Raw genomic sequence first — 12,810 nt, 5'->3', positions numbered from 1 at the left:
TAATTAAAGTGGCAGTCTGCGAACATACTGTAATCTCTTATTCCTGATTCAAATTCATGATAAGAAATGTATATTAAATAAGTGAACTAATAGCAATTCTAGAAAACCAGAAAGGGAAATGCTATTTATAGCCTCAAATTGTTAGTATTCCTAGGCAGATAAAAAGCAGATGAAATGCAATTAAAGGAAAGATGCCTCTTAGGAGAAAGCTGCTGAAAAAGTCCTAGAATTATAGAAATTTGGAAGCTGTAACCATGGTTAGAAGAAGAAATCCCCTGGACCATAACTAGGGTCACTGTTTGGGGTATCCCTGTAGAAAAATTAGGCATTTTAATCTGTTACACTCTAACTTACTTCAATCAGGAATCTATTTCAGAGTTTTCCCTTGGGAGGAAGATGCAAAGGATTAATAGGGTCCAAGAAACAGGGCAGCATCCCGGGAAGAAAAAAAGCAAAAAGTCCAGAAATCCAGTCCCCGGGACCTCCTATCTGACAGTACATCTTGTCTCTGTCTCAGAGGCACTAAGTAGATTTGGCAAATGTTTATGGCCTTCACATAAAGGTTAATAGCTAATCAGAAGTACAAAGTTGACCCCCCCCCAAAAGAGAATGAGCTAATTATTGAGGGAAAAAAAAACAAGAAAGAGAACACCAAATGTAATCATCAAAAGATCCAGCTCTTAAGGAAATGAGTTTAGTAATTAGAATAAAGATCATAGAATAACTATAACTAATACATTCAGAGGAAAATAAGGATATATTGCATGTATGAAAATCAACTGGAGATGCTGAAAAATATAAGTTTATTGTTGAAATAAAAAAACAAACCCTCAGCAGATGGGTTCAACATCAAAATAGACGCAGGGAGGACACCTTCAGCGAGATGGAAAACTAGGTTGACGAGTATACCTAAGAGGTAGCACAGAAGGTCGGAGAGGTGAAGAATAAAAGAAGAGTTAGGAGATGTGGAAGGCAGTAAAAAGGTTGACAACACGTGCCTAGTGAAACTGCAGAAGAGAGCGTGCGAATGGAGTGGGAGAAGAGGAGTAGCACCTAGTGACACAACTGAAGAAAATGCTTCAGTGCTGGACAGAGACAAGAGTCCAGAGCGAGAAGGATCTCATCTAGTGCCACGTATACAGAATGACGAGAAAAACTTATCCTAAAAATTGTGTGATGAAATATGTAAAATACTCCGAAAATTTCTATAAACAGCAACAATTGTCCACAGAAGGACAAAGTATGGGCCTAAGAATTTTCATCAGCAATGTGGAAGGCAAGAAGATAAGGAAGTAACTCTAAATTGTCAGATTATTATGTATACAGAATTATATACTTTAAAACTATATGATTTAAGCAAGAGGGAATCTAAAGACATTTCATGTCATAGAAGGGCTCGGAAATTTTTGTTACTCATAAGACATATTTTTATGGATGAAGAGAGAGAGAGAGAAACTAAGGAAACACATAAAACACAAGAATCTGGAATAAGCAAAGGAACAAATAAAAATTAATTTATAGAAATAAATTGATTCCAAGCATTGGCAGAAAATGCAAAAAAAAATGTTAAGTCTTTAAGAGTAGTGAAAGAACAGAAATAGGATGCGCAAATTCTATATTATTAGATTTAAAAATAGTACAAAAATGGATTTAATCTAGAGTAAATAATGATAGGACAACAACAAAGAAAACGTAGTAAGTGGAAAACTTGATAATTCACACTAGATCACACTGTTCATTGCAAATGGACAAGTTTGATGACATCAATGGTTAACTAAGGTGTGAGGGTACAGCATGTACCCTCAGATACTACCGGGGGGAAAGCAAATCAACACAGATATTTTTAAAGGACTTATAAAAAGCATAACTTACGTGGAAGTTATAGGGTGTCAAACATTTATGTATACTTGCTAACACAGTGTTTAAATATTTAAAGCAAAATCTGAAAGAAATATGGGAAATTTAAAAGTCTGCAATCATAATGTAAGACACTCAGAACTTGGTAGATCAAAGAAACAACCAAAAGTACCTTTGATCTAATAGACTGTCCGTGTAAAACATCGTCTAAAAGGATGTAGTTTTCTTTAGGTGTGACTTGGCTGTACCTATTGGAATTTAAATCACGCAAACCTTTTGACCCAGTTATTCCACTTCTTAGAGTGCATCCAAGAATGTTATTGGTGCAGAAGCACAGTGAGGCACTGGCAGGGATACAGTTAAAATACTTGTTAAATACTCTGGAATCCTAGGACTAATCACAAAGAATGGAGGTAATTAACACATACTCACATGGAAGTGTCTAAAAATATTTTTTAGGAAGAAAAGCAATTTGAGAGTGGTACAAACAGTACCATCACTTGTGAAAAACCACACGGGAATCAGAAAAAGAAAGATTCTTGTCTTATCTAGAAAGGGAGATTCGGGAGGGGATAAAAATGGGGTGGGGGAAGAAAGAAATAGCTTTGATATTTCTGCATCTCTATCCTAAGAGTCCAGGATTTGAGGAAAAAACTTTAACTGGAATTACATTGAATTACATTGTAGGTCACTGTGTCACAGAGAAAAAGCACCTGGCTCTTCCTGCAGCTTCCACGGGCGCAACTAAACAGGAACCACAGGACAGTGCTCAAGAAAACAGTTCCAGACACCGGGCCATGGCTGCTTCTCAGAAATGTCACAGGTGATCACGGCATAGGCCACACTGATTAGCCTGGTCCAAATCAAGTTTCAAACCTGGTTAGATCCTTGTAGCTATAAAAACTGTATAAAAATAACGAGGAGGGTAAACGAAGCCCATGAGACCTTAATGAATACCTCCATCAGCCTAAAACTGTAGGAATAGGTGAACACATCTAATTTTCTCAGTCTCACTGGATTTTCTCCCACTGGATTTTCAGTAGGATATTATCAACCCTGCGCAGGCCTGTTGCCAAGGTACTTATGGTCTTTCTTGTGCTCCAAGTGGTCCTAAGTCCTGCAAAAATAAGCTCTACTGTACTGAGGTGATTCCTGGAGCTTGTTTCCATCATAACATTAGAGCAGCAGGTAATACTCGTTCATTGCTATTGATTTATAAATGTCTGTTGCATTTGTAGTAGCAGAAACATTTCAAGGGCTTCTCATTTATGGATTCTGCATTCATTGCTGTCCATTGCTAGGTGTATTAACATACCCCATTCAACACACTGACTTTTTGAGGTAAATATTATTTTTATTTTATTTTATTTATTTGTTGTTGTTGTTGTTGTTGCTATTTCTTGGGCCGCTCCCGCGGCATATGGAGGTTCCCAGGCTAGGGGTTGAATCGGAGCTGTAGCCACCGGCCTACGCCAGAGCCACAGCAACGCGGGATCCGAGCCGCGTCTGCAAGCTACACCACAGCTCACGGCAACACCGGATCCTTAACCCACTGGGCAAGGGCAGGGACCGAACCCGCAACCTCATGGTTCCTAGTCGGATTCGTTAACCACTGCGCCACGACGGGAACTCCCCAGTAAATATTATTTTTACACCAATTTTTAAAATAAGGAAATTGAATCTCAGAAGGGTTATGCAACTTTTTGAAGATCATCTAGTCAGTAAGTGGTAGACTTGGAATTTATACCTGGGGTTTTTGGCTCTGAAAACTTTTATTTTCATTGCAGGACTGTATGTCATGCTTTGCATATTATACTGGCAATTCATATCATATTTTGAATTCATTTGAGTCTTTCTTTTTCTTTCTCTTTTTAAGGCCACACCCATGGCATATGGGGGTCCCCATGCTAGGGGTTGAATTGGAGCTGCAACTGCCAGACTACACCAGAGCCACAGCAACACGAGATCCGAGCCGGATCTGCAACCTACACCACAGCTCATGGCAACGCTGGATCCTTAACCCACTGAGTGAGGCCAGAGATCAAACCCGTGTTCTCATGGACTCTAGTCGGGTTTGTTACCAGTGAACCACAACAGGAACTCCCATTTGAATTTTTCACGTACATATTTTCTTATAAAAATACAAAATTTATTATAGATTTATGTCTTTTGAACCTCTGACACAATCCTGTGACTAATGCAACCAGAGATTTAACATTCTTACATTATTGTATGAAGTTAATTTATATGTACAATTGATTAAAGGCAGTGGTTTAAGCATCACTTCATAGATGCAAGTTTTTCATAGTCAACTAAGAATTGGGTAAGAAAAGGATATTGATACTTATTTATCCGTATATTTAGTAAAATAAATTTTTAATGTTGAGATTTTTTAAAAAGTAGCAAATATTCTAGTTGGCAATTCAAGAATCTACATGTGCTCCTTTCAAAAACGATGACCTTTCATCTTCCTAAAGCAGCAGGCTTCCGATATTTGATAGCAGTACCTCTGAAGTATTACCTGATGTTTGATAGTACTTGCTGGTCTTTCTCTTTGTTTGGTATCTGCTTTATCAGTGGTCTGGCTTGTTTCCTGTGGGAATGCTGGGACGACCTCAGAACTACAGGTAGTTGCAGTTTGGTTGAGCTGCTTTCACAAAAGATCTTGTATTGGCATTGTCTCGACATTTCTCTTGACTGGACTGCAGATTCCCTTTGAATGCATCAAATATTTCCCTAATCTGTCCCCTATTCTCATCCTTTTTTACTACCACCCACGCCAGCACCATATTGCACCTGGACTACTACATGCAAACAGGGCTTTCTGTTAATCCTCTTTCCTCTACAATTTAGTCCCTCTAGACTTGCCAGAGTGATAATTATGTAAATTAGAGCATGGCATTCTGTTTAAAACTTTGCCTTGTCTTCTCAATGCACTTAAAATAATGTTTAAGCTCCTTATGATGGCTTTTAGAGCCATAAACGATCTGTCCTCTGCCTAGTTCTTTAGTTAATCTTGTACTGCTCTAGCCATCCACACTGTCTTGCTGCTGTTGTTCGAATGTAGAAAGCTGCCACTCACTTTAGGGCCCTTGCATGTCTGTCTACACTGCAGTGCCCTCCCATTCCCTTATCTTGACATGGTTGTTTGGTTGCATCATTTATGTTTTCTTTTAAATGCCTCCTCTAGGAGTTCCCTGGTGGCTCAATGGGTTAAGGATCTAGCATTGTCACTGCTGTGGTGCAGTTTGATCCCTGGCCCTTAAGCATGCTGCAGGCACAGCTCCCCAAAAATCTGAAATGCCTCCTCTACATAGATGCTTCTGCTAACTTAAAATTATCCACCAAAATGCTATCCAATCACCTTATTTTTTTTGTTTTATTTATTTTTTTAAATTAAAAAAATTTTTTTTTGTCTTTTTGCTATTTCTTGGGCCGCTCCCACGGCATATGGAGGTTCCCAGGCTAGGGGTCTAATCAGAGCTGTAGCCACTGGCCTACACCAGAGCCACAGCAATGCTGGATCCCTGCAAGGGCAGGGATCGAACCCGCAACCTCATGGTTCCTAGTCGGATTCGTTAACCACTGCGCCATGACGGGAACTCCCAATCACCTTATTTTATTTTATTTATTTTATTTATTTTTTATTTTCCCACTGTACAGCAAGGGGGTCAGGTTATCCTTACATGTATACATTACAATTCCATTTTTCCCCCAGCCTTTCTTCTGTTGCAACATGATCAATCACCTTATTTCAATTCTCTGCATACCACTTCTCATTGTCTAAAATTTCTTGCTTTTTTACTTTTATATTTTCCTTTCTTCTTGATTTGCAGCCTCCACAGGAGAATAGACAACATGAGAGGACAGTGTTCTTGTCTCTCTTAGCAGAGACTCACAGATAACTAGAGGAGTGTCTGATAAATAGATAGCACTCAATAAATATTTTTATTAATTTTTATTATTATTTTTGGCTGCACCTGTGGCATGCAGAAGTTCCTGGGCCAGGGATCAAACCCATGCCACAGCAGTGACCTGAGTGGCTGTAGTGAAAACACTGGATCCTTAACCCACTGTGCCACAAGGAACTCAATAATTTTTTCCCTCTACCTGGCTTTATTTTTCTCATTTTTTAAAGTTTTATTGACGTATAGTTGATTCACAAGTGTCCGCTGTACAACAAAGTGATTCAGTTATACATATACACACATCCATTCTCTTTCGGATCATTTTCCCACGTAGATTATTACAGACTATTGGGTAGAGTACCCTGTGCTATACGGTAGGTCCCCGTTGGCCGATCATTCCTCATACGTATCTCAGTGTGCATGTGCCAATCCGAAACCCCTACTCCATCCCTACCCTCCTAACTTGTTCCCTTTGGTAACCATGTTTTTCAAAGTCTGTGAGTCTGTTCTGTTCTACAAATAAGTTCATTTGTAGCCTTCTTTGAAAAAGATTCCACATATAGGTGGTATCATATGATGTTTGGCTTTCTCTGTCTTGCTGGTCCTTATTAGGTCATTATTTTCTCTCAAGCGTTTGAAATTATTGCTTCAGCATCGTCTGGTTTTCTATTGCTACTGATGAAGAGTCTGCCTTTAGTCTCAACGTCATGCTTTCAAAGGTTATTGTCTATTACATTGGCTAATTTAAATGTTTTTTTCTTTGTTATTTTTCCACTTTTACTATGTGTTTCCATTTACTCTATTCGTCACTCATGCTTCTCAATACGAGAACTCATATTTTTCATCATTCTCAAAAAACTTCAGCCATTATCTGTTGAAAAAAATCACCTCTTATTGTAAGTTTTTCTTCTGGAATTCCCACTGAATGTAAAAATGAGCCCTCTCATTCTATCTTCTAAGTTTCTCATCTATTTATTCAATTTCATTTTTGGTCTCTGTTTTCTCAACAGTACCCCACATCTATTTCTATGTTACACTTCTTTTAAGCTGCATCTAATATTCTATTTAAACTATTTATTTTTAAATTAAATGACAGTATTTTTCATTTCTAGTAGTTCTTTTGTATTCTTTTATGAAACTCCATTTTTCATATAGTGTCTTGAATCTTTCTCTGATTTTTAGTATTTTATTTTATTTATTTAAGCATTTTAAATAAACAATTATTTTGTATTCTATTTTAGATAATATATCATCTGAAATCTTAGGGTATAACTATTTCTTATTGGTGCTAACTCTTATTCCTGGTGGCTCACTTCTTGTGTGGGCTAGTTTTGAACTATGCATTTAGCTTGGGTGCAGCTTTATCCGCATGGGATTCTTTGGCATTTGGATGAAGATGTGTCTCTTCAGAGAGTATTAGCATTTTGCTCTTTTAGACAACATGTGGTTTTCTAGTGCTGAAAAACGACACCAAAAATGGTTTACAAGAACCATTTAATTTTTTCTCACAATTTTATGGGTCAGGAATTGGGAAGGGCTCATCCAGGTGGTTTGGCTACAATCCACAAGTCATCACTTGGAATGGCCATGGCTATAGCATCCACTTTTCAGGTGGGGTTTTCTTTTCCTTCTTCTTTTTTTTTTTTTGTCTTTTTCTCTTTTTAGGGCCACACTTTCGGCATATGGAGGTTCCTAGGCTATGGGTCCAATTGGAGCTGTAGTTGCTGGCCTATGCCAGAGCCACAGCAGCACGGATCTGAGCCGTGTTTGCGACCTTCACCACAGGTCATGGCAATGCCGGATTCTTAACCCACTGAGTGAAGCCAGAGATCGAACCTGCATCCTCATGGATGCTAGTTGGGTTCATTAACTGTTGGGCCACGATGGGAACTCCTCAGGTGGGGCTTTCATTCACATGCCCGACTTGGGCTGGCTTGTTGATGGGAGCTCTCTGTCGGGAGCTCAGCTGCAAATGCTGACTCCTTTATGATAATCAGAGCTTGGAGTTTTACCCTAAACAAGGAATGTAAATTCGAATCCCAAACTTATATCAGGATAAACCAATTACAATCACTTCTTAGGACAGGAGATTTTTGTTGTTGTTTTCTTTCTCCAAGGAACTAAAGACAGAAAATTCTCCTTCTCATCTCCCTTGGCAAGTAAAAGGATATTTTAAAGACTATTATTATATTGAGGTTGAAGGAAATCATTCTTGAATTATGAGCAGAACTGTGGGGGAGGGAATAGCAGAGGTAACTATGTCCAGTCTTTTGTGTTGGAATGTGATGGAAGATAGTGTGAAAAAAAGGAATGTACTTATATGTATGACTGGGTCACCCTGCTGTACAGCAGGAATTGAAGAAACATTGTAAATAAACCATCCTTCAGTAAAATAAAGAAATAATGAAATGTGCAATAAAAAAGCTTCAGTTTAAACTCTCCAACTTGCACAGTCACAAACCCTTAACCCCAATGCCTGCACAGCTATTGAAGCATAATGGAAAGTTTGGTCCGGATATATGCCCAAGAGTGGGACTGCTGGGTCACAAGGTAGTTCTGTGTATAGTTTTCTAAGGTACCTCCGTACTGTTTTCCACAGTGGTTGCACCAATTCCCACCAAGAGTGCAGGAGGTGTGGAGAGGGGCAAACGTCTCTAGAAAGCTGCAGTTCTGCTTTAGCATGTTTTGCTGATTATCAATTCTCACATCATTTTTGGTTGGTGGAGATTTCCTTTATTAAATGAAAGCTCACTTCTGTATGCTGAATATTTTAAAAAATATTTAACAATTAATTCAAGTATTTTGTTGAAAATATTTTAGGATATTTCATATCCACAGTATTGCTTAAAATGGAAATCTGCTTTAATTTTAATTTTTTCATTCTTATAATTAAACGTACTCATTTTTTCCTTAGGTGAAAAGATTGCTTGATATTTTTTACATTTGTGCACTACTCTTTTGATCTCACATGGCTGGTAATATACACGTGTGGGCATTTTGTTAACGTATTCTGACACATACTTAGTCATGCATGACTCTGAAATGTATTCTTTCACTAGGTCTGTACAGGACCTAAAGTACAATTAATAATCCAAAGTGGACTTGTTTTTCTTATTGTTCTCCAATATGAAACTACAGTTTCTGTTTACAGCCAATATGTAATTACGTGAATTAGGTCAGATGATGAACTATTGTAACACACTATCCCTGGAAACTCACTAGAGTCTAACAGAACAATACATTTATTTCTCACTTCCAGTATATTTCCTGTATATTCTCTGTTCTCCACATTCCCTCAAATCCCAGGCTAGTGGGAGACGCCACTCTCACATAATTGTATCATGCAGAATATGTCACCGAGGAAGAGGAAGAGAGAGTTGTCCACTGGTCATGTAATTTGATCCAGAAGAAAAACATGGCATTTCCTCTCCGAACCATCAGCACGTACTAATTCGTCTCATCTGACAGCAGGGGGTTGGGGAGTGGCCAAGAAACAGAAGCACATTGGATATTGTCAAACTCTAGCACAAGGTCAACTGCTCTGCCCTCTGGTTCTCATCAAATTCTCGGAACATCGTTGCTTTAAGTGTTCAACAATCTGAATTTTTTTTTTTGTCTTTTTGTCTTTTTGCCATTTCTTGGGCTGCTCCCACGGCATATGGAGTTTCCCAGGCTAGGGGTGGAATCGGAGCTGTAGCCTACGCCAGAGCCACAGCAACGTGGGATCTGAGCTGTGTCTGCAACCTACACACAGCTCACAGCAACGCTGGATCCTTAACCTGCTGAGTGAGGCCAGGGACCGAACCCGCCACCTCATGGTTCCTAGTCGGGTTCGTTAACCACTGCGCCACGACGGGCACTCCAACAGTCTGAAGTGATCAAATGATGCGAATGGGAGCACTGACTGTTCTGATATGAGCCACTGCTCCCTTTGTGAGGATCCCTGGCCTTAAGATAATGGCGTTCATATTCTCCAATCAGGCGCGATGTGAGTATGTGCGGAAACATTTTGAGGGTAAGCACTAGACAAAAGTGAGATTGATGTTGATTTTCTGATAGGTTGGCTGGTAAAGTGATTACGTTAATTATGAGATCATTCAGTTTATTTTCATATTGACTGGCTTTTATTTCAACAGGCATCATTCCAAACAAGATGGAGGTTGGAAACCACACGATGGTGACCGAATTCATTATTTTGGGGTTAACGGAGAACCCTTCACTTCGTTCCGTCTTCTCTGTGGTTTTTCTAGGAATCTATGTTGCCACCATATTGGGCAATGTCAGCATAATTGTGTTAATCCAAAGCAGCCCTCAGCTTCACACTCCCATGTACCTTTTCCTCAGCCATTTGGCCTTTGTGGACATTGGGTACTCCTCCTCGGTCACACCTGTCATGATAGTGAGTTTCCTAAAGGAGAGAATGACTATGCCTGTCGCTGGCTGCATAGCCCAGCTCGGCTGCGATGTTGTCTTTGGAACAGCCGAGTGCTTCCTGTTGGCCGCCATGGCCTATGACCGCTACGTGGCCGTCTGCTTCCCACTTCTCTACTCCACATACATGTCTCCCAGAGTCTGCATCCTCTTGCTGGTTGCTTCCTATCTGGGAGGGTGTGCGAATGCTTCATCATTTACCGGATGTTTACTGAGCCTGACTTTCTGTGGGCCAAATAAAATCAACCATTTCTTCTGTGACCTGCCCCCACTGGTGGAGCTCTCCTGTACTCACAGGTATGTTGCTGAACGATCTCCTGCTGTCTCAGCTGGGTCAATCATTGTGCTCACGCTGTGTGCCATCATTGTTTCGTATCTGTACATCGTCCACTCGATCCTGGGGATGCGCTCTGCCGAGGGCAGGCACAAGGCCTTCTCGACCTGCACCTCCCACCTCACCGCCGTCACGCTGTTTTATGGGACAGTCACCTTTGTTTATGTCCTACCAAAATCGAGCCACGCAGCTGACCACGTTAAAGTGGTGTCTCTGTTCTACACTGTGGTGGTCCCCGTGTTGAACCCCCTCATCTACAGCCTGAGGAACAAGGAGGTGAAAGAGGCCATGAGAAAACTGATGGTTAGAACACATCAGTCATTTTGAAATAAATGCAATGTGAATCCAGAAAGTACAAAGAATTATTTCAGGAACATATGTGAAGGGTGTTTATGTTGTCCGTTAGCTTTATCATTTTATATGAAGTATCTTAAATATAAAATGCTCGAATTTTGATTAACGCTAACTTTAATTTACAACTTTCTAGAGTCACAGAGTATAGCATTTTTGTGAGTCTGCTGGCTTCAAATTAAGTGTGTATATTTCAGGGTGAGAATACCTTGAGAATACAGTTTCACTTTTTCTCTCCTCTGTTCATTATTTAGGGAGACTGATTAGAGAGTGTTTTCTTTTCCTTCTGTTAAATCGTAATTTTTAAATATCATATTTCTGAGACGACATCTCGAAAGTCATCATATACTCACTCGGAAATGAAGTTGATGGTAAGGTTGACAGTTCAGGTTGCTTTCTCTGGAAGCCACGACCTCTCCTATACAGGGTACTCATTACCTTTGGAAATAGTGATTTGGAGTCTTAGAAAAGGGTCCTTCCCACCTTATCCAAGCCAGACCAAAATTGCTCCACAGTTTTGTCACCAGGAGACTTGATTCAGATAACAAAGAAGGAACTCTGAAGGCTTAGACTTTTGGAGGTCTGTTTTCTGTACTACTCCAAGATTTGCTTGCTTTTTTTTTTTTTTTTTTTTGCAAAGGTTGTTTTGCAGAGGTTTGCCTTTGAATCTTTGCAGACAAAACTTTGAGTGAAAGGAAAAATCACTGGGGAATGGTGGTGAGAAAAGGGCTGAGGCACAGCGGAGCTTTCAGTAAGCAAGCCAGTTGGTATTTCCAAGGCAGGTAATTATGGACCAAGACACCCTGGCTGCTGCAGGCATGGAATATACCTGCCATCCTTCTTCGTAATCTCTCTCAAGAAGATATTTCTTGCCACACCTTCTCTCCCTGCCTTATTCTAGGTACGTAGCATAAGCCCTCACAGTTGGTTTGTTTTGCTTTGTTGTTGAAAGGCAAGTGCCATATTTAAGCTTTAATTGCGGAGGCATCCACTTCAAAGACAGATGTCTTGAATAAACATTGCCAGCCACACAACCAGGTAAAGGGCCAGGCTGCTCCCTCCCCAGATTCCTTAGATTACTGACATTTAGACCACTTGTGTTTTCTCTTCTCACGCTTCACATTCCTGCTGTTACGTTTTAGAGTCACCAGCAGAGAGTGAGCCCATGAAACAAAGCCTGGCCTCACCCTCAACCCTATAAAGGCAGAACTCCAGGATTTCACGCTTCCTCTCTCTCACTTCATCCCGTGTGGTCCCAGGTGTGCAGTTTAATTTTCAGCCCTTGGAAGTACTAAGTCTTGTCTCTCAAAATTTCCTGCTGGTTATCACTGAGGACATCTTGCGATGAGAACCACAAGGCTGGTCCAGCCACAACAGTCAGGGATGTGAAGACACCTATGGAAGGAGCTGCTTTAAAGAGACCCCAGTAGCTAAGCACTCTGGCAGATGAAGTTATGTATCCATGTTTTTAAAAAGGATACCACCATAGAATCCAGGGAAAGACACCAGTTTTCACAAAGAAATAATCAGGCAGTGCTCTCCCTTCTCCCTGGGCCTCCTATATTGAGCATTTAAAAATATATATTTTTATCAACTATTGGTATGTCCTTTTCTGTATAATGTATTATCAGCCATTTTACCAATTTTATTCCCAGTTTGTATCTTTCTTGTTGATGTGTTCTTATAATCTGTCTATAAGTCCTTCTGTCAGATTTGTAAAGGTATACTTTCATTTTGAAGTATGCCTTGGCATGCTCTTAGTTGTCTTTTGATGAACAAATGTTTTTAATTTACTCACCTAATTTATCAATATTTTCTTTAATGTTTAATGATTTAGTGGCAAGTTTAAGAAATCTTTGCCTAATCCAAGGTTGTAGAGGTATTCTCTACTGTTACCTTCTAGAAGATTTATACTTCTGAAACTCAGAT

The 12,810-nt window shown here is 39.8% G+C and overlaps 1 protein-coding gene across 1 annotated transcript; it reads left to right on the top strand.

Annotated features, from left to right (window-relative positions):
* Window positions 1-9,918: 9,918 nt before the first annotated feature.
* On the top strand, window positions 9,919-10,857 carry LOC125111653 (olfactory receptor 481-like). The gene has a single exon (XM_047753673.1). It carries the CDS (start codon window positions 9,919-9,921, stop codon window positions 10,855-10,857), a length of 939 nt encoding a protein of 312 aa, XP_047609629.1.
* The last annotated feature ends 1,953 nt before the right edge of the window (window positions 10,858-12,810 follow it).

The sequence above is a fragment of the Phacochoerus africanus genome, chromosome 11, assembly GCF_016906955.1.
Source record: "Phacochoerus africanus isolate WHEZ1 chromosome 11, ROS_Pafr_v1, whole genome shotgun sequence".
NCBI classification, from domain to species: domain Eukaryota; kingdom Metazoa; phylum Chordata; class Mammalia; order Artiodactyla; family Suidae; genus Phacochoerus; species Phacochoerus africanus.
This window is presented reverse-complemented; position numbering and strand designations above follow the sequence as displayed.

Coding starts and splice junctions, on each gene's coding strand:
- LOC125111653 (XM_047753673.1), top strand. CDS start 9,919: ATGGAGGTTGGAAACCACACGATGGTGACCGAATTCATTATTTTGGGG.